The sequence below is a fragment of the Cydia amplana genome, chromosome 6, assembly GCF_948474715.1.
Source record: "Cydia amplana chromosome 6, ilCydAmpl1.1, whole genome shotgun sequence".
Lineage (NCBI taxonomy): Eukaryota > Metazoa > Arthropoda > Insecta > Lepidoptera > Tortricidae > Cydia > Cydia amplana.
In genome coordinates this window covers 20325777-20349242 of record NC_086074.1, presented here as the reverse complement: position 1 = coordinate 20349242, position 23466 = coordinate 20325777, and the positions used below count along the sequence as shown (strand labels likewise).

Genomic DNA, 23466 nt, shown 5'->3' with positions numbered 1-23466 from the left:
CTGTACCTAGTCCAAAATCTCTATGGTCCAAAAATAATTATTATTCAATTATAGTTGGGTAGTCTTACAGATTTTTTTATTTACTACGACTGCATCTTAGCTTTCATGGCTATATAATAGAAAGATTTTTTAAATACGCCACTATTGATAAAGTCATTTTTGAAATTAGCTCCATCTGGTGACGAGTAGCGGTACATAGTACTACTACTACTCGAGAATAGAGGCCGCTAGTAAGAACATAATTTACAAGGAGGAGATATAAAAAAACTTGAAAGATTTAATATTTTTATTTACTGAGCTATTATAAAAATACTCACTTATTTTGCTTAAGTATTAATTTACAGTAGTTCATAATCGTTATGGTTAATCTCAGGGCATTTATTTGACGACCGGTCTGGCCTAGTGGGTAGTGACCCTGCCTGTGAAGCCGCGGTCCTGGGTTCGAATCCCAGTAAGGGCATTTATTTGTGTGACGAGCACAGATATTTGTTCCCGAGTCATGGTTGTTTTCTATGTATTTAAGTATTTGTATATTATATATATCGTTGTCTGAGTACCCACAACACAAGCTTTCTTGAGCTTACCGTGGGGCTTAGTCAATTTGTGTAATAATGTCCTATAATATTTATTTTATTATTTATATTTATTTATATTCCTAATATTATTCTAGCATTAGGATTCAGAAAATTAATCTTGTCTGGATAAATATTTATGAATAAAATAATGGTAAACTATTTGTTATTGTACTTCTTATGCTTTTAGCACACTGAGAGCGCGTGCGGTGTGGTACATAATAAAAAAAATCATTATTCATTAAGTATGACATGTAGGCCGCACTTTACATGTATGAATGCTACTGAGTCTATTTACGTATGAGATCATTGCCGGAGGCTATAAATGCAATAATGTTCGCTAAATAAATAAAACTTCCCTATCAACTACAGCTGGTCACTGCCGACCGTACTCTCTGTACAAAAATGCCCGCCTTCCCATTTAGTGAATGCAGTTCTCCAACTGCTATACAAGTTACTGCTTGAAATTTAACTGCTTGTAACTCCTATTCCCAATATAATTAAACACTCAAAGTTGTGTTAGTATTTGTTGAGACCAAAACAACTTCGGAGACGGTCAATGCTGATAATGATAATGTACATCTACTTTGCAGATAATAAGAGCCAGAATTGTAATTCCGTACTGAAAGGCTTAAGCTGAAAACCAAAAAACATGCTAAAAATCGACTTACTATTCCTTTCAAGTACGAATATTCTTAATTGTGTTTTTGTTCAGTTGGGGACAGCAGTTGAAAATATCGCTAGATTCTCAGCAAGCGAGTGGTCGGCACTGCACACCGAGCTCCGTGCAGCGACACTCCTGGCAAGGCGTCGACAGCTCTGCTATGATCCTGCCCACGCGGTACATACGTCCATAGATATTACATCCAGCCAGTTTCAAACCTCCTACTCCAGGCAACACATTCGCTGGAGCTCGTTCCGGAGATGACGTTTGAATCTCTTTTCTTGTAGTAGTTGTGGGTTTCTGTGTCGTTAGCTTTGGGGATACCGGTTTGAAGGGTAGAGGGCGTGGTGTCGTTTTTCTGATGGCAGTCGCTTCTCCAAGCACGAGGTGGTCTATCCTGTTGACAGTGTTTTGGTGGAAGGTTTTCTTAGGAGGCGGGTACGGGTAAGGGTAGTGGTGAGGCATAGGGACGAATGGAGCTATGGCCGGCTTAGGTGGTTCTATGGAGCTAGTTGGTTGCGGAGTGGTAGTTATTTTAGAAGTCGACGTTCTATTAGAAGAGGTCGTTCTAGTGGGAGGTGAGGTTATTTTACTAGGAGACGGAGGCATTCTAGTAGGCGGTGCTTTGGTCGTTGTAATAACAGGTTTCTTTTTCTGAGTTGCAGCTGTAGTTGCATCATAACTGTCACTGAGTAGAAGTTTCAGAACACTGCCAAAGGAGAATCCTTCGTCGTCTTCCTCTTCTTCGTAATCATGAGAAGGGAAGTGTGTTTGATTGACCTCATGTTCAGGAGCTGCGGTCGAAGTTGATGGAGAAGTGAAAATAGCTTCAGTTGATGACGGTGTGTTCACAGTTAATAACGTAGTGCTAATATTATGTTTATAGTTATTAGCTATTTCACTTACAACTGTTGTAGTTACTTCATTAGTAGACTTTTCCCTCTCCAATTTAGGAACCAATGCAGCTCCTATCACTGTCTTATTTTGTGTTGTAATTTTGTCAACTGATTTGTTTGTATTGTAATTTGTACTTTCACTAGGTTTTACTGAAATCTTTTCTGTAGTCGTTGTGGTGGTTGTAGTCGTTGTAGTTTCTTTTTCTGCAACAAAAAAAGGGTTATTTAGTAACCTATGCCGTTTTATTTATCACCATTTCAGTAACATGTGACATTAAAAAGATAAGAGATAGAAACATTTAAGTGGTAGGTATTCGCTTAAAAATGGTTAATCTTACCTTCAACGCAAACGAGTTCACCACAGCAGACATCCGCCGTGGAAGAGTGTTGTTCAGGGTTATAGTAGCAGCCGTCGGGCGCAAGGCAGGCACGGGGGCTGCAGTGGATCTTCCCCCAGGGGCAGGAGCATACGGAGCACAGCAGGTCCATGGTCGTGCCCTCGGGCACGCGGTGCCCGTCGGCCGTTAAGCAATCTAGAAAATTTTATGAATGAAGTAGGCGGGAAACCTATAGTACATTGTCATATTCCTGTAATGAGATATTTAAAAAAATATTAAATAAACACATTAATGAAATAGAAAGTGGTAAGTACCTTTTACTGTATCCAGTTGCATTGAAGTGGTCAGGTGTGGCACAGAAGGCGCGGAAGGTGTGCTAGGATATACTGCATAGTACTCGTCTATTATTCCCGGTCCTTTTGGTATGAATCCACCTGAAATCAAGAAATACTTTATGCCAAACTTGGAAAAGTTTTATTTATTTTCTTTATTAAAGAGCTTTATTGCTTAGAGATTATGTCGCTCAATATAATCAACATACAATTAAACTTATCTACAATTACTAAGGCCTTTATTTACTCTGGCCTGGTCCGACAATGGAAAAGCCAGGGCAGAAAAAGTTAAGTTACAGTAAGATAAAAGATCTGGTGGTATACCTTCTGTCTCAACGGGAGGCGAAAACAAGTTGATAGACGGTGTTTCCAGCTTGAACGTGGTGCTTGTACTTGGTATTTTGGTGACAGCTTTGTTAAGTTCCAAAGCCTGCGATCCCAAAGACGCAGACACTGTTTGTTCATGCAGCAAGTTATTATTGGCAGTGGGGTAGTCAGAACTAATAATGTCAACTTCGTGACTTAAAGCGGGGTATTGTGACGTGTCAACCTTCTCTGAGGTGAAGACTGGGTATTGGGTAGGATGGTAAATGTCTTCTCGTCTTGTAGCGAATGGAGTATCTTTGCCTTCTAAAGTTGGGTAATATACAGGGTATTTGTCCTCTCTCTCGAGTATTGGATATGTGAGCACTTGTTTCGGGGACTCTTCGTCAACAACGGCATCGGCTGCTACAAATGGAATGATCCTGAAAACAAAAATTAAAATCATATTGAGGATAGTATATTTTTCTTTCAAGCAGTATCGTTCCTTAATTTGGTGTATTTAAACCAGTAACTTTATCTTAAACTTATGCTTACTTTAAATTAGGTAGAGATGGAGGCAGAGTTGGCTCAGCATAATCGAAATCAAATTCATTCGTTTTCTTCGACATATTTGAAACCGAAGGTAGGTCAGTTGCTATCTTTGACACTGTTGAAATTGACGGTCCTGAAGTAACACGGGAAGAATTCGTAGACAGAGAACTAGTCACGTTGATGGTAAACATCTCATTGTCATCAAATTCTCCATTTACACTTCTATCAGTTATAATATCATTAGGATTGAAGGTGTGGCTCTCTATATTCCCTGTCGTTAGGATTGGTATTCGAGGTTGCGTTTCCATCTTAATTCTTTCAGTGTCATTGACTGTCAGATTTAAAGGCAATGACGTTGAAGAAAGCTCTGCTGTACAGTTGATGGTTCCATTAATAACAATCCTGACTGAGCCTTCTGGTTGTTCTGTTGAAGTCGTGTCTGGTAAATCTTCATGGCCATCCAAATCTTCTGGTTCGGGTAAATCCATTGTTGAAGTTTCAAAATTAGATCGGACTAGCTTTTCAGTGGTACTGGCAAACGTCGTAGAAGGCAATTCAGTTGTTGAGGTTACATTTTGATCTGAGTTCTTAGTGGTGTTTGCGTGTAGTTCATCAGTTTTTCTTTTTACTTTGCTTCTGCTGACAGGGGCTTTTTCGGTAGCAAATGTCGTGGGAGAATTCGTCTTAGTACTTGAAATACTTGAAGAAACTGCTTTTGTTGTTGTACTAGTAGATATTGTTGATGTTTCAACTTTGTTTGACTCGGACGTGTGAAGTGAGCGGTCGTCATTCCGCACTGATATTAGTGAATTGCTGGATAGCAACGGATGAGATTTATCTGAAACAGAAATAAATTTCCTATAGCACGAGCACTACAACTACATAAGTATATTGACAGTGAATCTAATATAATTGACAGACACCTAGAATGAATTAATATTTAATATTGAACTCCACCTAGAATTAAGCTTAGAATTAAATTAAGAATGTAAATAATATTGCATGCCATTATGTGGCGGAATGTATTTGGAACTTTGTATTTACCCTTTTTGTAACGTTTTTGACCTCCATTCTTGCAAATAAATGAATTTCTATTTCTATCACCTAGGCAACTTTTATTACTCTCTAAGTCGCCACCAAAAATATATATAATTACTTACTTGATTGAAATATTTGTGAACACCTTATCCTGATAGCGACTAATAAGCTTTGCTCTGCTTGGGATTACATCAAGTAAGGTATCGAACTCAAAATACGCTAAAGTCTCACAAGTATAAACCTAAAAATATATTTGTGTAATTTAAAATGTATGTATTACCATGTTCACAGTGGTACTGATGAGGGCAGCACTCGCCAGGCCGGAGGAGCGGCTTGCAGCCTAGTAAAGGCGGTGCACATGACAGAGGCTGGCAGCGCACTGCACCGCGCAGGCAGAAGCATTGCGTGCAGGCGCGCTCGGCTGACGTTATGCGCTCGCCTTCTTTGTACCACGTGTCTTCCACCTTGCAGTCTGAAATGAGCGATTAACTGTCATACTGATGTCAACACAAGAAGCTAGACCCTTATTGTAAGGCTTCGTTCGAATTGCTAATTTCGTCAACTATTCCTTCAAAAGACGCGTGCGTTTCAGTTACAACACAGGTGCCAGTAAAAAATTAACGTTTCCATGTAGGTACATCCTTGGACTTCAGACTTCTTCAACTGCCTAATGATTTGTCTAAGATTTTGAACAGTCATAGTTTTTGGGGGCCCAAAGACAGAAACTCTCCAATGCACGCGAATGCACGATAATTCCAAATAAACAATGATCCCAACAATGTAAACTATTAATTTACCGTGTGTTCCATGCGCTGGAGGTTCATGTGAGCAGTAGTATCTCTGAGGGCAGCACGCTCCTGGAGCAGGCCGCGCGACGCATCCCCTCGGCGGTGGTAAACATGTAGGCCTCACGCAGCGCCGCGCGCCGCCCAAACAGAAGCACTGCTCGCACGCCACGCCCGGTGCGAGCGCGGACCCCGCGCCGAACACGGAGCCGCCCTCCACGCACGCTGGAAACCGAGCTGGACGGTCAAGCACAGTTAAACTGATGGGCTTAATAAAATGGTTCACGGATCTGGCGAAAGTGCTGCTAGCGCGCCATTTGCGAAAGGATTGCAAACTGTTTGAGGGCATGTATTGGTAGGGTTCGCTGTACGCCTTCGGTACTTTCGCGGTTCGCGAATAGCGTTCTAGTACATGAAAATTTCGAAAACTCAAAATACTGATATCATAAGAATAAGGCAGGTAAAATAGACTCATCACCAGGTTAATGCAAGGAAAAATACCCGTCTATTTTATGCTTATTCCTAAAACAGAGCAGAATTGGTAAGAAATGGAAGGTAGATTACAAACAGATAATGGAACGTTACTGACCATGTCCGACTGACGAGATGGAAGCTGTCTCCGAGAAGTCTTCGTCTTCGAACCGCGCTGATGCGCCGAGCTCCGTCAACTTCACCCCATCTGGAATTTACAAAATATCTCATTAGGTAATCAGAGCTTTGGATAATAACTATAAGTCTATGATTAATTGTAGGTAACTAGATAAGATAAATACCTAATACCTAACAGAAAGAAGTATTAGTAGGTGGAGTAAGTCCTAGTCCTAACACAACACCATAACTTAAAACGGCGAAAACTAGAACTTTCGTAATGAGAATAGCCAATGAGCTACTAACCCAAACCCTCTAGCAAGTCGAGTCCTATGCTCAACAGATGCACGTATAATACCTATAATGAAAATGATAACATACCAGGACAATGCAATTCAGGACAGCAAGACCCCTTCCTATGCAGCACATGGCACCTTGGCGGCGGGTCCGGCAGCGGCGCGCACGCTCTGCGCGCGCACGCAAGCACGCCTCGCGCGCACGTGCAGCGGAGGCACGCAGCGCGAGTGCGGACAGGCGTGCCGGCGGCGTGCCAGCGGCCCTCATGGTAGCAGCCTCCGGGGTCTAATGGATCTGGAATAAGGTAAATTTAAACAATTTAGGAACCAACTCAAATATATATTATCAGCAATGTTGGTCCAGCCGATATTTATGAAGAGTTCAATTACACACACAGATACAGTATATACGCTTCGCCAAAGACACATTAAATTACCATTCAGACTGCTAGCCTTTACTGGTGGGTTTTGTGTGAAGAAGAAAACATGAGATTGGTTCTTATACAAATACATACCTATAGCTCGGATGCTGCGGTCGGTATAGTTAAATCTAGCAGCATAAACTTGAAATAATCCTGAAATATAAAAATACATATTATTAGAAACCCACAGTATAGTAGCTAAGAAAACTAATCAATAATCATAAATGGGTAGATAAAGATAGCTTGCTCAAAATGGCAGTTAATTATGCTAGAGGAACCTAGAAGACCGGAAGCCATTTGTTTATAGCTTTATACTATTTTTATTGCCGATGTCTTATAGTATTATTTTGCAAGTTTGCATTCTATTTATTAATACGTTCTATTTATGTATAGGTAGTTACGTTTTCCGTCAGAACAAAAACTTCTTAGCAAAAGCCTTAAATTGGCATGCAGAAGAAAAATATCGATAAACGCCAGGTTTAGATTCGGTACGTTCTCTAATCGGTACATAACATGCTTAAATAGAAACAAATTCGTTAGGTTAGGTACTAGTACCTCTATATATAACCAGTATATGCAGATTTTTGATATTCAATAATTGCTGATTGCACATTAAAAACATCCCTTCATCTTTTCCGTGTTCATAATCATGATTTAAAGATTCCTGTTAATTCCACAGCAAGACAGCGCAGCGTTTAACGTGCAGAACTGTCCCGTTCCCGTGTTTTGCTCGGACGCGTGGGAGCGCCGTGAATGGACCGTAACAGTACCCGCCGTGCGCCCATTGACCAGACGATACACACTAGAGACACATTCTTACTTTACAAATCTGGTCTTGATTTGATATTGCTCGTAGCGTAGGTCACGCAAACACTTATTATATCGCGAATGCCTACATACTTAGGTATTGACCCAAGCACAACTGACACCTGACACTACAGCGACTGAGAGTAACTACCTACAAAATATTTATTTACGTTTAAAAAGTGCGAGGACTAGTAAGTAAGTGTTGAAGTGAAACTACATTATATACACATTCATTCATTCGTAAACAGATATCTTATACCTTTAAACGAGCAATTCTTGTTTATTTATTTATTTATTTATTTATATGTATATATATTTTAGGGATCTCGGAAACGGCTTTAACGATTTTGATGAAATTTGCTATATGGGGGTTTTGGGGGGCGAAAAATCGATCTAGCTAGGTCTATCTCTCGGAAAACGTGCATTTTTGAGTTTTTGTATGTTTTCCGAGCAAAGCTCGGTCACCCAGATATTGTCGTGATAAAGTGATTTATTTCCATATATGTGGTATGTCCGACCTTTGATGAGAGTAATGGCGAAGTTCATAAATTTCTGGTAAATCTAACAATCGCTCTGTCATTTTGCCAGTTGTGTTTGTTAGAAAGAGAAAACATTTAAGAGAAGTGTGCAAAATTATATAAATAAGGGGTTAAGATGAATACCTATTGAATAGTAATGTCACATTAAGATCATATTATTAAAGTTCGAACGCTGCTGATGGCCACAGGACTGGCTTGGCAGGTTTAGTCGCTAGGATTTGTCAGCGGTAACTTATGCTTGCACGAGAGTTGTTTGCTAAGCGCACGCACGTAATGAATGTGCCATTTTATGGATTATCAATATTGGCAGGGTTTTATGGGTGTTTAATGTCAAGTAAGGCTTTAGAACCTGAATCCTACAGCTCTGGCCCTTATTAAACGAAACTAAATCTACTCCACAACATGCATGTAAGTGTCACTTAGTTTACCTATTCATGTACCTATTACAAAATACTTACACCTTTTTTCAAAGATGATTCAATTAGGCCTCAAAATCTGCGGGAGTGGTATAGTTTTGTACAAAAAGAACTCCTTTAGAACTCCAATCGTAAATATTTTTGGCTTTTATTAAGTGCCAACATTTTTGACTAAATAGAATTTAGAATACAAACATTTATCAAAGTAAAAACTCGACCTATTTATTGCCCAAGGCACTTTCGCTAGATTTACAATTGTTTTAGATAAAGTAAATTCATTCTTATACGACTATAACAAGTATAACTACTCTTATTTGCGCCCTGCCGGCAATTCTCATATTCTGCAATAACATAAGTAGACCCCAAGATACTGATGATTGATTGTAGTCCAACCAGTTTGACACCTAGCCATGCGCGATGATTTGTTCAGATTATTGGCCAGAAAATTACGCCTCGCGGCTGGAGACAAAGGGCCTGGGAACTGTCAGGCAAAATACATTGCAGTCATGGGTTCTTGGGCTGGAGGAATGATGATTAGAGTCTAATTGGCTGATTGTTACAAACCTAGCTAAAAACCAGCTCTAAAACACGCTGCAGATGTCTGCAGTATCTGAGAATAGAAAGTTCACAATAAATCTTTTGTTTTCATGAATATTTTCGTAGCAATAGTGTTTAACGATAATTTGTCTTTATTCCAGTTTCCACCGCGCATATAAAACTTGGTATCCATTGTCCACAGTGTTTTGTTGTCCTTATTCCCGCGTGGGTGGTCCTACACTGTCCCGCGACCTCAAAATGCGCGTGTGGGCTGCCACAGTGCACCGGCGCATCGGGCGTTTGTCTGCGAAAACGATAACTACCGTACGTATAATTTCCTGCTTGTTTTTAGTGGTGGTTGGTTAAAGTTTCCGACAGTACTCCTTTAGCTAAAAGGCATAAAAAATTTAGTGCTACTTTGGGTTTCCTCGTGGTGGTAGTTAAGGACTTCATTTAAAAAAATGTACAGGGATTTGATTTAAGACTAATTTAGTTTATCTTTCGGGAAAACTGCCTGCTAAAGAAGTTACATAGTTTGTAAAACAGGGATTAGTTGGTAATAAAAACTGCGCTTTTTGGCTGTCGGACCACGGCCCACCGTTCTAACAACTGAGTTAAGGAAGTTTAACCCCCCCTCCCCCCCCCGCGCTTTGGATTTCCATTCCATGTGCGAGAATGTGTTTGTTAAGAATCGATAAAATATTGTCCATTAGATCTGCGCTGAGCGTAAAGGACACGTAAAGAAAACAACAACATCCCTCGCTACGCATCCTCGATTCCTCGCACAAGCGCAGCCTAATACACAACTCAGAAAATCTCACCTCCCACTCAAATGGCGGACAATCAAGATTGACCCTCTGTGAGGCGCGTGAATATAATTTATTGTTCACATTTCCCGGCCGGATAACTGTTCCGTTCCCATGCCGGCCTGGGAACGGAGAACAAAGCCCGGGGCGGTTGACCACTAGCTGGTTAGGCAGATAACTTCTTGATCCAGTGGAGCTGACTTAATCTTGAGAGGATTAGTGGAGGATGACTTTTCCATATAATAAGTTTATATGGAAAAGTCCCCGTTATCCTCGGTGAATGTTGACTAGTTGGAAAATAATTATACACAATCTGATGTAAAGTACATGTATACCTACATAATAACCACAGTTAGATTTTTTTAATTATTTGTAATGGTTTTGTAACCGACATCAAGTTTTAAAAAGAAATGATTCTAGTAAGACCATCAGTGGCAATGCCTATATTAGATATTAAAGTTTTTTTTATTTCCTTGGGCATATTACATAGTATGGTCTATTGCCGCTTGCCGCCATTGTTAGTGAGAATATAAATGCATCAATAAATATTCATTTTGTTATTAATGTGTTCGAACAAAGTAATTTAACTGCATGAAATTAAGCTATGCATAGAGCGTAACGATCAAAACAAGACCATATTAGGTACGACTGTTACTTAAATATTACAATTTATTTCAAAAGCGTTTATGGGAAAATTTTGTGAATGTTAAACGCTTCACGTAGTTCTGTTGCAGAAATACTACATTAAATCATAAAAGTATTTAATAATAATATAAAACTTTCTAGAGGAATTTTGATCGTGTAACCGCCAGTTTTCCATGCTATTACAAGTAAAACCTAAGTTAAATTCGTCTCAGTTGTAACATATGTCAACATAATATAACAATAAAGATTCAGATTTTGGTGTTGTTTTAAGTAAGTGGTGGTTCTCTTAGTATGAATATCGTAAATTCATATCACATTACTAGACCATCAACCTACACGTACGTAAATTAGTATGCCGTATTCCGGTCGGACAGACGGACAAACATTTACACTTGTCAACCCAAACCAGTTGTCGCGCCGAAAATAATGTAACGTTCTTATTCCAACGACCTAACTATTAATTTTGAATATTTTCTGGTTGATTAGATGACTAGGTAAGTTGGTTGTGGGATAGCGGGTCATGGTATTAGCATACGGTATGAAAAGTGACGGTTTTGTATGGGATCTGTGCCTTATTGGTTGACGCAATGGGCTTTGCATGGTAACAATCTCAGGCCTAGTCAAGATGACAATCTTTGATAGAAAACGCCAATTGAAGCTTAAATAGTGTATGGAAATAGTCGCATGATTTTTCGTAGCATCTGTCATCCCGATACGTTCGTTTTAAGTGTCACATATCTGGTTCAAGAGGAATTTGCATTAAAAGCTTGATCATTTTATTAGGCAATGATAAATCTTAGAATGGGGGCCCGTTTCTCAAAAGCTTGTAACTTGTAATACTAGCGGATGTCACTTTTCGACAGCTTTTGTTACAAAGGGACTTCCTAGGTTCCATCGATGAGCTTTTAAGGCTCTCGGTAGCCCGATATTCGAGCTAGTCGAGTCGATTCTCCAGTGATCTTTATTTTCCTGCAGCTCGGCCTTTGGCCTGAAAACTCGCCTCTCTAGGACACTTTGAATTTGAAAAGATAATTACAACAACATTACAGTATTATGGCCAAGGTTTAACACTCCTGCCGAAAATATATTTACATTGTAATATTATTCAAAGTCAGCCTAAATAGCTACAAGCCAGTATTGTCAGTTGCGTAGCGGGAGGCATAATTTTGCGACTCACAGTGAATAGGAACGACCCACATCGAGTGTCATTGCTTTACTTTACTGCACACTTTGCTGTCTCTGTTTGAGCCTACGAGTCCTGCTACTTGTATAGAAATGAGTGTTGACTCACTGTTTAACTATACAGAGTTGCTCAGTGTCATTTATGGCAAATAAGTGGGAACACTACGTTACATATTTTGCGTAAAAAGTTGCACAATATTATTTATTTACAATGCAGAATATCTTACAATACTGGGTCTCCAAAAAGGAGCCTATAGTCTGGAGACTTACGAGTTATTATGATAATATTCATATTAACAAATCCAAAACACTGTAGTCTTATTTATTAACTATATCATTATGTTCCCATTACGTGTAATAATTTTACACCGAATACGAGTTTAATTAAAGTAAGTGACAGATAATACATATTTCGTCTTGCGCCGGCGCCGGCATCTATTCATTCACTATTAGCATAAACTGAATGAAGGCTTTTGTACTTGTGTGAATACAATAGGGGTCCTAATGGTCCTATTTTGGGTTTAATACAGTTATACGACACTTCAATTTTTTTTAATTTGAAGTATAGTTCCTGATGATTTATACTTACGTTAGAAATGCATTCAATTTGGGCAAAGGCTGACCTCATTATTGTTCCTTTATAAAAACCGTAAAAACCGTAAGTTCTAAATTAGTGTAACAGATCATTTTATGGCATTTAAGAATTTTTTATTCAGGTAGGTAGGTACTTACTTTTTTCCCTCCTTTCCTGCCTTTTGAACGCCAAAATCATAAGCATCAGAGATTATTGGAATGACATCAGCTATATATACCCTTATTTAAGCTTTCAGGTAAGGTTTACAATTATTTTCTAGCTCGGAAATTCCAACGACGTTCGCATATCGTAAATTTTTGAATAATGTCTAACAACTATTAAAAGAACACTAAACCTAGATTTATATTTGGTGGAATTTTCCTTTACAAACGCCAGCGTAGTAGGTAAGTACAACATGTTCAGAACAAAATTTGGTAGATATTCGATCACTAAACAAAAGATAAGCAACGCCGTCTGTCTAGTTCAAAGTTAAAGAGCCGCAGTTTTATCGGTAGGATCTCTGTCCGGTGGACGGTGCGGTGCGGCACAACGAAATATAGGAACTTATAATAGGCTTATTATTAACCGGGCAATTAAAATATTAAACAGGAACTTTCATTGGGCATATAATAATATAATTTGGCTGTGCATTCATATTTTAGCGATAATTCATTTATATTATCTTCAAATATAAGCATCATATTATTAAAAAAACGGGCAGCAAAATGAAGCCACCCAAAAAATGTGTAGGGAACTTGAAGTCATAAGTTGGCGTCTAAAATAATAATTTGGCAACTAATATTTGTAAAGCGATCATAGTTGTCATCTAGTTGTTTACACCTAAGTAATCAATCATATTGAGCATGTAAGAGCATATCGTTTCGGCAGTATTTTAATACGAAAGTATTTGTAACTAAATTTAATGAATATTGGTCACTTTTTACACAAAACACCTCAAATTTATTTACCAATGCGCAATGATAAGTATACTTGTAGTTTCCACAGTTTCTTTATATTCTTATGTGTAATTTATGTGTTCATAAAAACCGTTTACCCCTTTGCAAAATAGTTGACATTCCTAGTTCCTTACAATACAAAAATGACCATATGACCAATATGGTTATATATTGACTTCATTTACGTAGGTACCTATTCAGCTGGTGACACAACTTCTCTCTTCAACTTCTAATATTATTTTATAATCCGTTTATATTTAAAGCTCTGATTTAAGTAAAAGATGTTTTATTCATTACCCGGTTAAGTATGAATATTAAGTTAATTTGTTACGTATGGCGAATAAGAGGCGCGGGCGCAGCGCGCGTTGAACTCTTTGCTGCGCGGGAGATGATCGCGCGGTTAGATTAGGTTTGGCACCGCCTAAGATAAGGGAAGTACCCAATTTTTACCCGACTACGGCGAAGCAAAAGGAGGATTATTATATCGATCGGTATGTATGTGGTATGTCTATGTATGTATGTTCATTTTTAATACTCCGTGCATAACTTATTAGTTCTCGGAGCAATTATGGGATTACTTTAGTCTTGCAAATCGGTTAAACGCTTTCTTATGAGACCGTTCGATGTAGAAAGATATAATTTGGAACTTTTATAGCAACTACTACTACTAATACGGTGACGAAGTCATAACCGTTTGTTTATTGTTGAAAAATACAATTAATAATTAAATATAAAATTAAAGAATTGCAAAGTTTAAAACTAGTTATTTTCGCATTTTTATAATGAGTCTCTATAAAGAGACATATCACTGGTCACTAGCCTGACCAAAGTTCATGGTTCATTGTAGCAGGTTCTTATTGGACGTCACACCTTGTATATTTGTAACAACTACTATTATAATATGGTGGGCATTTAATAAATTATTATAATTAAGGGGTTAATTCTCTGTGTCAGTCTGTTTGTTTACAGTGGGCGAACCGTTCTTATGCCTTATGTTAAAGGAGTTATTTATTGTATGTTTTTATTTATTTTGTAATATATATCGTTGACTGAGTACCATAACACAATTAAGCATCCTGGGGGCTTACCTTGGGGGCTGGGGGGGGGGTCAATCTAAGTAAGAATGTCCTATAATATTTATTTACTTATTTGCTCCTGTATTGCAATTAGGAAGACGGATATTAATTACTAGAATTACCAGTACTTTAAGTAAGTAATCATTTTATGACATGTTTTCTTGAATTATGGATGCTTTCTATTGGATTGCGGTTCAATTTATCAGAAAAAAAGTTACGTCGGATAGCTACATATACTATATATGTACATATATTGTATATAACTAGACCTAGCTTTAGATGACTTATATTACACGCTTTTATAGATTTTTCAAGATCTTTAAATACAATTTGCAGTGGATACCGAGCAAACTGCTCCTCGTATTGAAGTGTGCCTAAAGAAACTCGCACTTATACAGTGTGTGGCCTATAACGCGGGCGAAAAATTAAAATGTAGATTCTACTCCTCAAACAATAAAACTATTGTTCAACAACTTTTTGAAATTATGTAGTCTTAAAATTGTCCCTTTTTCAAACAAACTAAATAATATTTTCAATGTACTTTAAATTCCGTCTAATTGACATTGCCCGTCAGTCTTGTCACCGTACAGGCATAATCAATTTCGTAATACATTGCGTGTTCGATTAAATTTTAAAGTGTTTTAAAATACAAACCACAAGTTATTTTTAAAAGTCGCTGAACAAACATTGTCTAGTTTGAGGAGCAGAATCTACGTTTTAATTTTTCTCCCGCGTTATAGGCCACACACTGTATATCAGTATAAGAATAACAAGAATATACAAATAAATACCTAACTCACAAAGGATCCCTATAACTCAACACTTTAATTTCGTTACACCAAAAGAACATACCAACGACGACCGCCATAAAGCTCATCTCAAACACGCAACACAAACAAATCAGCAAAACCTGGCGTTTATCGATATTTCAAACCGATCGATATTTTATCCATTCGATATTTCAACCATAAATCGCGGCAATAAAAATGGGCCTTGCATCCTTCGCGTATATCACAGGGTCATTGACCGAAGGATCGAAGCATATTCAGAAACAATAATATAATACCAATACCAACATCACGCTCGCACTTATGTAATCAGCGCATCACAACGCGTAAAAATACAAGACAAATTTGACAAGTAGTTTCTGAATACGCCTCGGTATGAAAAGCAATTGATATGTCCTGCTACCTGCGCAGACGATGATCGCGAGGAGCATGGCGGCACGACCGTAGCGTCTCGCGCACGCGCGTTTACTGACGCGATCTGCGAAACTTTCATGAAAACTTGAAGCTTTTACAATGTTGCGAATTGGTGGCGTTTATCGGCTGACATGTCGGTTTATAGGGTTGCCGTTGGACAGATTGGATTGATTAAAGAACGGTTTTGTTGAATAAGGGCTGATTTAGACGGTGCGCGAACTCGCATGCGATTTTAGTTACATTGTGGACTGTTGGTGAAACTCGCATGCGAGTTCTTGCATCGTCTAAATGGGTCCTAATGTGCAAATTGAGTTGCGATATAAGCTTGATATAAGTACTCGTAATTATAAGCATCCGTGATATTCATAAAATAATGACAAGGAATGCAGATGTAAAAAGGGAATTCGACTACTTAGACGTTTAAAATATAAGTACCTAGTTGTCTCAAATATCACACAGAGAATAGAATCCGTTTCAATAAGCTGTTCGACTACTTAATCCCATAAAATTTATTATATTCTTACCGCAATTTGTTGCTACCTATATCATAACTTATTAAGTAATTAGATAATTTCGTCACGCAACTTGGCAATTGTCAATGAAAGCGTAGCAAATGGCGTAAGCGTAGCTTGGTTCTTATTTAGTAATTAATTGGTCAATTGAGTCATTTTAGTAGCTACTTAAACTTACCTAATGCTGATGATGAGCACAGAATCTGTGCTCATCATCTCACAACAACAACAAATATCAATATCTGATATTTGTTGACTTCATGAGTGTTTTTTATGTACAGTCGTCATCAGATATATCGGAGCGGCTAAGGTATCACAAATATCTGAACACGCCTCTATTGTCAGGGCGTCAAAGTGCGTGTTAAGATATTGTGCGACTGTACACAGGCCTTCTTGAGCCTACTGTGAGACTTAGTCAGTTCGTGTAAGGAGGTTGTCCTATAAAAAAGTCGGTAACACGTGGGAATAAACCCTCAGTACGTCAAAACGCTGCGTATTGACCGTGCACAAAAACGGTTACCTACTATGTTGCTCCCAACGGTACGGAGCTGCGATAAAATGACATAGCATCACACACGTCGGATGCGCAGCTTAGTAGTTAAGTACAGCAGTAATGCGACTTTATGAGATATCCATATTAATTTTATTATATTAAATGCTAAAGTAACTCTGTCTGTCTGTCCGTCTGTTACCTCTTCCGACGGGTATCAGTACTGTCGCCACTGTCGGTACTTACTTAGACCCTGTGATGGCCTCCACAAAATAACGTTTTTAAGCAAAGGAAGATCAGTGGCGGTCTTACGGGGAGTAGGCAAGACTCTGTGGCGGTTTTAGGTGGCGAGGCGAGCAGGGTAATTGCCCGGGACTTTGCCCACCAAGCCCAACTGTTTTTTTTATTTAATTAATACAGAAGACAAGGAAATCAAGGCAAAGATCTCCGTTAGGAGCCTCGCAATGGTTAAGGCCAAAATGCAGCAGAAGCAATGCTTATTCTTAGCTCCTAATCTCTTTGTTAAGATACTTACTGCTTTACTTATACTTACACTGCGCCGGAAGGGCTGCGCGTGCGGCGGCGGACGAACAAACGGCCCATTACAGCTAATCACCTGAGTAATTGGAGTGCGATATTCGCACTAGCCCTTCCCGGAACATCGGCAGAGCACTAATCTATGGATGAGATGTTTGTTTCCATTTACTTATTTTGAAAATTTGAAGACGATTGAGTGCTCCGGTGACTTGTTCGGATTAATCCCTGCCGCTTCTTGCCGCCGTCACTCTGCGCGACAACATTTCCATCTTCACCGCTTAGATGGTTGTTAGTGCTCAATTGTGCGTTACTCCAGAAATTTCTTGCTCACACAACTAAACTGAAATTAATTGTAGGTAGCCTGTGGTATTTCCCAACCGATACGACCTTCAATATTTCAAGAAAAAAGCATAATCCCATCCTGAAGGCTGGTAACAACGCACGTACAATCCCTCTGGTGTTGCTGGTGTACATTACCATCAGGCACTTCATCTGCTCGTTTGCTTCAGCTTAGTAGACTCTATGCAGAAAGAGAAGAGTTGTGGAATGTATAGGGCCCAATACATTCCACGACTCTTCTCTTTCCGCACAGACTGTAACTGGCAGGAAGTTGCGCAGGATCGGGACAGGTGGCATGCTCTCGTTTCGGAGGCCAAGATTCTCTTTGAATCACTGAGCCAAAATAGTTATAGTTAGTTTGCCTCGTATATCATATAAAATAATCACAGTAATAATTTATTTCGAAATATCGCTGAAATATCGCCAATTAAAGGCGTTAGTAGGTACGACTTATTTTATGAAAAACTTAAATGGGATCAGGGGCCTTATTCGACATGCCACTTTTGACGTCGCATGTTGAAGTTCATTTGAATCTGAACAATCATGGGTTGTCGAATAGGTAAAGTGTGTCACCTGTCAGTGAATCTCATGTAAACAAATCATTTCATCGCTAGACTTGGTTGTCTATTGGTATGGCCGCCATGTTTGGATTTATGACATTTAAAAGGGGATTCTATGGCATAGAGTAAACTGCATTTCTATTTTCTATAGTTTTTTGATTCCTCTACTCGACGCAAGATGGAGTTAACAGTCAAATTTCGATCTTGGCGTTATAAAAATAAACCGCAAGAACATGACATGCAGTTGCGTTGGTGTAGATCTATCATGAAAACGAATATATGACAATTGTCCAGAATTAAAAAAAACTTGACAATAAACATACAGCAATACATATACCACTAAATGTCAAAAAGAAAACAGATTTAGTATAATAAAGGTAACAAATTATATATAAAGTTTAAATTTTAAACCAATCGTCGTGGGTCCTAACCCCGGCTCTTAGCAATGAACTTCTTGTAACTTGTGTGAAAAATATCATTTGATATTACACCAATTACTTTATGGTGAAGTAAAATATCATGAGTCATGAGGAAGACGGAGTAGCCAGTAGCCACAATAAGCTATATTTTTGTCCTCTGGGTTAGATGGCAGTGAAATAGGGAGAGATAGTGAAGAATGCGGCAAAATAAGCATTTATTGTGTTGTTAGTAGTTAGTAGACTAGTTTTTTTTCTAAAAATGAAAATTGACGCAACAGCAAGCTCATAGCCCCCTATGAGCCAGTCTGTTAGGTGCAGGCTTAAGGGCTAATCCCGGGGGAAGCGGAGCGTCGGCGACTAGCTGGTGCATCTGCTTATTAACCTCTTCTCACTTTTACCTCAGGTCCTTTGATTAATAAATTAAGGTAAAATTCGTAAGAACTAGTGCCTGTGTCATATTCTAAATTGGACGCTATGCCTAATTAGTTGTTATAAATTAAATACAATAATTATTTATTTAATTAAATTTATAACAACGCAACGTGGGGTTATTCATGACGAATTTTAATGGCTTATATAAGACAGCGGTCGTATATTGCCTCAGAAATTTGGATTTTGTCAGTTTGAATGAACAGCAAACTGGAGACATTGAGATTAATTTTAAACTTATTATTTTAGGTGTTCGTAAGAAATAAGGTATTGACAGACATTGACGGAAAATCGCGAAAACCCAGCCAGGTGCGTCGGACCACGCAAAACGGAGGAGGATTCCATACTTACTTCTTCTACCATGTATCCATATGCCAAATAGCAACAAAAAAGCCGAACAAAAATACCGTTTCTTCGCAGCACTAGATTTCAGTCCTTTTTTTAGAAAAGTAATATGTTTAGGTACATAATATATATATATATATATGTAAGTAATTCTGTTATGTGAAACTTATATGTTGTGTTACGAGACTTACGAGTAGGTAACTTTAAACTTTAACAGCCTAACAGATCCCAATAAGGCCTAGTTTACCCTCTGGGTTGGAAGGTCAGATGGCAGTTGCTTTCGGAAAAACTAGTGCCTACGCCAATCCTTGAGATTAATTGTCAAGCGAACAATAGGTTCTCATGATCCGTGGCAAAATCGAGATAACGCGAGGAAGAATAACTTTGTCACAAGAATATTTGGCCAAATATAAATCCTTACTCTCGTGTATTTGACCTACCTACTCGTATTGAGTCGTATTTTGCCACCTAGTAGCCTCGAATTGGTTGTTATATGTGGCTTTCCATAAATTAAGGGTCCTTATGCTTCAATAAGGACGTTTTCATGGGGTCCCGTTGTTTCCCATAAAGTTTTAAGTCATAATGTATTGTTTGTCATATTATCATTACTCATAAAACTGAAACCGTTAACATTTCAAGATTTTAGTTAGGTTATCCTATAGATAGGTTAGGTTAGGTTAGATTTGTTTTATGGCAATCGTGAAAAGTGACGCGTTTCTGAACCAAATGAATTATGACTAACGAAAATTCGAGCAAACAATACATTATGGCTTAAAACTATCTGGGAAACAATAGAAACCCCGTTTTCATCTGAAGTTGCAATAGAAATTGAAAAAGCCACATTTTTTCAAGCTTTTACTTAGTTTCATCTGTCCCGTTGGTTGTCTGTCTGTTCCAATGTGGTTCCAATCAAATCATGCAAATTAAATCCCAACAAAAACATAAATGTGTAGAAAATCCTGAAATTATAAAGGATTTGTCTTGGCTAGTTTTTAACAACAAACCAAGTTTTTGAAAAACTAACAGAAAAATATATATTACCTATATGCCTATACGTAAAAACTAGCCAAGACAAATCCTTTATAATTTCAGGATTTTCTACACAGCACAGAACTTGGCACCCATATAGATCTCAATTCTTTTGTCGGCGAGTTAACAACGACACATATTCTCAATATTGAACTTGGCTCTCATTTCACATTTATGTTTTTGTTGGGATATCATTACTTTTTGTACAGAAATTACTATAGTATTCATCATGAAAGCAGTTTGCCTAAGCTGAAAAGGAGACCCTCGCTAACGCGCGGTTAATTGTCAAAAAGTTTCAGTTTCACATTTTTTCTTTTGTATACGCCTTATAGTCTACTTTCATTCCAAATATCAAGTTTCTAAGTAATCTAGAAGTGGGTTAGGTTTTTGGTCTATAAGTATTTTTTTTCCATCGATATATCAATAATTTCCAGTTTTCAGATTTTTCCCTCTATATGCACCTAATAGTCTACCTTGATGCCAAATATCAAGTTTCTAAGTCATCTAGAAGTGGGTTAGGTTTTTGGTCTATAAGTATTAATTATTATTTTTCCATCGAAATATCAATAATTTCCAGTTTTCACATTTTTCCTTCTATATGCACCTAATAGTCTACTTTGATGCCAAATATCAAGTTTCTAAGTGATCTAGAAGTGGGTTAGGTTTTTGGTCTATAAGTATTAATTATTATTTTTTTTCCATCAAAATATCAATCATTTCCAATTTTCACATTTTTCCTTCTATATACACCTAATAGTCTACCTTGATGCCAAATTTCAAGTTTCTAGGTCACCTGGAAGTGGGTTACGTTTTTGATCTATATGTCAGTCAGTCACAAAAATGCCGGTTTTTAAAGGTTAATTTATCAATAACAGTTTGAGCTATGTTTATGAAATAGTGTATTTTGAACAAGCTAAGGGACTTGAATACATGTGCCAAATTTCATGTGTGTAGGTTAAGTAGGTTTCAAGTTGTGAAGGGGTCAAAAGTAGCTCGAAATGGTTCGTGTAATATTACACACGGTTGCTGCGTCGCCAGTTCCTTTTTCTTTGAACTTGGCTGGACACGCTACCGCGTGTCTAGATTTGACCCACTTCTCGGGTGTTCAATGAAGCTGAAAATTTACATAAGTACATAATATGTAATATGGGTGACAATACAATATTTTTATGGTTACCATCGAGCTGATCTGATGGTGATGATACAGACAAGTGGTCTTTTAAGTCTTTTTAACTTTGTGATAAAACAACGCAACTTAATTATATTTGAAAATATTTAAAGAAAAATACAGTCAGAAATTAGAAATTTTGTTATCTAACCTCTATCACTCTTGCATATTCGAGCGATAAAGAGGCAAATAGCTGAGTTTCGATTTTCGCACTTCCCGATAGGCCCCTTTGTAAACAAACCGCCTTGATGTGTCTATGTCAAATTATTAATTGTCTGTGAAAACTTGTTAAAAAAAAGTTTAAAACAAAGGCGTAGGCAAAGAGTAGTATTAATATTATATATAGCTACATTACGACTCATTTCTCATATATATGTTTTATTTGACAACTGTAAGGGTTAGGTGAAAAAAAAAAAAAGATTCGTACAGAGCTCGGAATTTGTAGGTCCAGAAAAATATGGATTTTTGGATCCGGCTCCCGGGTCGAAAAATGTTTGACGGCCCGGCCAAACGGTGGGGGTTAGAGGGGGGGTGCTCGACCAAATGTCATAGAGGACCCTGGGCAGTTTCTGAAGCCGCCATTTTTTTTTCAAACGGGCCGACTTTTTTTTTTTAATTTTTTCAAGTTTGTCCTAGCGCGCTGAAATTTTAGTCACGGAATCTCTGGGTCCCCTAGATTCCTATGGTAAAAAAATTTTTCGAAAAATGTTTCAATTGCGGAAAAACTGGCCACTTTTATTTTGTATGGCAACTCTTAAACGGCGCGAGATGGGCGGGGGGTGCTCGACCAAATGTCATAGAGGGCCTCGAGAGAAGTGCAACTGCATTCAAAAAAATTCAAAATGGCCGACTTTTTTTTTTTTTTTTTTTCAAGTCGGTCCGAGCGCGCTGAGATTTGGCACGCGGCGAGCCTGGGGGCCCAAGATTACCATGTAAAAAAAAATTATTGGAAAAGTCCAAAACGGCGCGGGCGGGGGCAAAAGTCAAATTTCCAAGTAGGTTAAGCGAGCCCGAAGGGCGAGCTTCAGGCCGGGAGGCCGAAGGCCGACCCCGCGACGGGCCGTCAGGCCCGGAGCTTCACCACGGGCATCCGGGCGTGTCCTACCCCCAGTAATTTTGGGCGAGGCCGAAGGCCTCGCCGCGGGAATGACGAGCAAAGCGAAATCCTATACAAAAAGTGTGTTAAGCGAGCCCGAAGGGCGAGCTTCAGGCCGGGAGGCCGAAGGCCGACCCCGGCGACGGGCCGAAGGCCCGGAGCCTTCACCCCGACCCCCAAGCGTGCGACCCCCAGTAATTTAAAGCGAGGCCGAAGGCCGAGCTGCGTGAATGAAGTGCTTCCAAGCGTTCTACCGAGTCGACTGTGTTGATGAGCGAGCCGGCGGGCCGAAGGCCCGGCGGCGAAGCGTCGAGGCTCGCGAAGGCCGAAGGCCGAGCTCCGCGTAGGGCCGAAGGCCCGAAGCGTCACACGAGAGGGGGAAGTTGGAGCTCAAACACGACCCAATAGTAAAAGTGGCTTAGACAAGCGAAACGGCGGGCCGAAGGCCGAAGGCCGTAGGCCCGACGTGAGCTTGTCAAGACACTTTTACTATTGGGTCGTGTTTGAGCTCCAACTTCCCGCTTACGCTCCCAAGCGGAAACCAACCCTCCCCGAGTGTTTTAATAAGCGAAGCGGCGGGCCGAAGGCCCGACGCTGAGCTTCGAAACCCAGCGAAGGCCGAAGGCCGAGCTCCGCGTAGGGCCGAAGGCCCGGAGCGTCCCTTACCAGTCCCCAAGCACGCGAGGCCGAAGGCCGAGCTGCGGGAATGAAATGCTCGCATGCGGACCTTTTCTTTCGAGCAAAAGTACAATTTCATTTCTTTTTCCCTTTGGAAAACAAAACTACAGCAACAACAACAGCAACAACTACACAACAACAACAACAACAATACAACAAACAACAACAACACGCACACCGCGGGGCCCTCGGGCCCCGCGCACAAAGCAAAAAACTAGTTAATATTATATATAGCTACATTACGACTGATTTCTCATGTATACGTTTTATTTCTAAACTGTGAGGGTTAGGTTAAAAAAAAAAAAAGATTCGTACAGAGCTCGGAATTTGTAGGTCCA

The 23466-nt window shown here is 39.1% G+C and overlaps 1 protein-coding gene across 2 annotated transcripts in view; it reads right to left on the bottom strand.

The window, feature by feature from the left end:
- The window catches only part of LOC134649062 (mucin-2), a 79091-nt gene extending 63523 nt beyond the window's left edge, over nucleotides 1-15568 (bottom strand). The window contains exons 1-11 of one of the 2 annotated variants that reach the window (XR_010096937.1): nucleotides 15516-15568; nucleotides 6880-6939; nucleotides 6450-6659; nucleotides 6070-6159; nucleotides 5493-5705; nucleotides 4976-5167; nucleotides 3661-4495; nucleotides 3127-3548; nucleotides 2785-2904; nucleotides 2471-2665; nucleotides 1260-2336 (exon numbers count right to left, since the gene is read on the bottom strand). Coding sequence is in view for 1 of the 2 variants with exons in the window: in XM_063503776.1 (XP_063359846.1) it covers nucleotides 1321-2336; nucleotides 2471-2665; nucleotides 2785-2904; nucleotides 3127-3548; nucleotides 3661-4495; nucleotides 4976-5167; nucleotides 5493-5705; nucleotides 6070-6159; nucleotides 6450-6659; nucleotides 6880-6939; nucleotides 15516-15543 (3381 nt within the window). In the remaining variant the exon portion in view is untranslated. Of the gene's footprint in view, nucleotides 1-1252; nucleotides 2337-2470; nucleotides 2666-2784; nucleotides 2905-3126; nucleotides 3549-3660; nucleotides 4496-4975; nucleotides 5168-5492; nucleotides 5706-6069; nucleotides 6160-6449; nucleotides 6660-6879; nucleotides 6940-15515 lie in introns of those variants that run through there. The other variant, XM_063503776.1, reaches the window with a different exon arrangement.
- Nucleotides 15569-23466: the final 7898 nt, after the last annotated feature.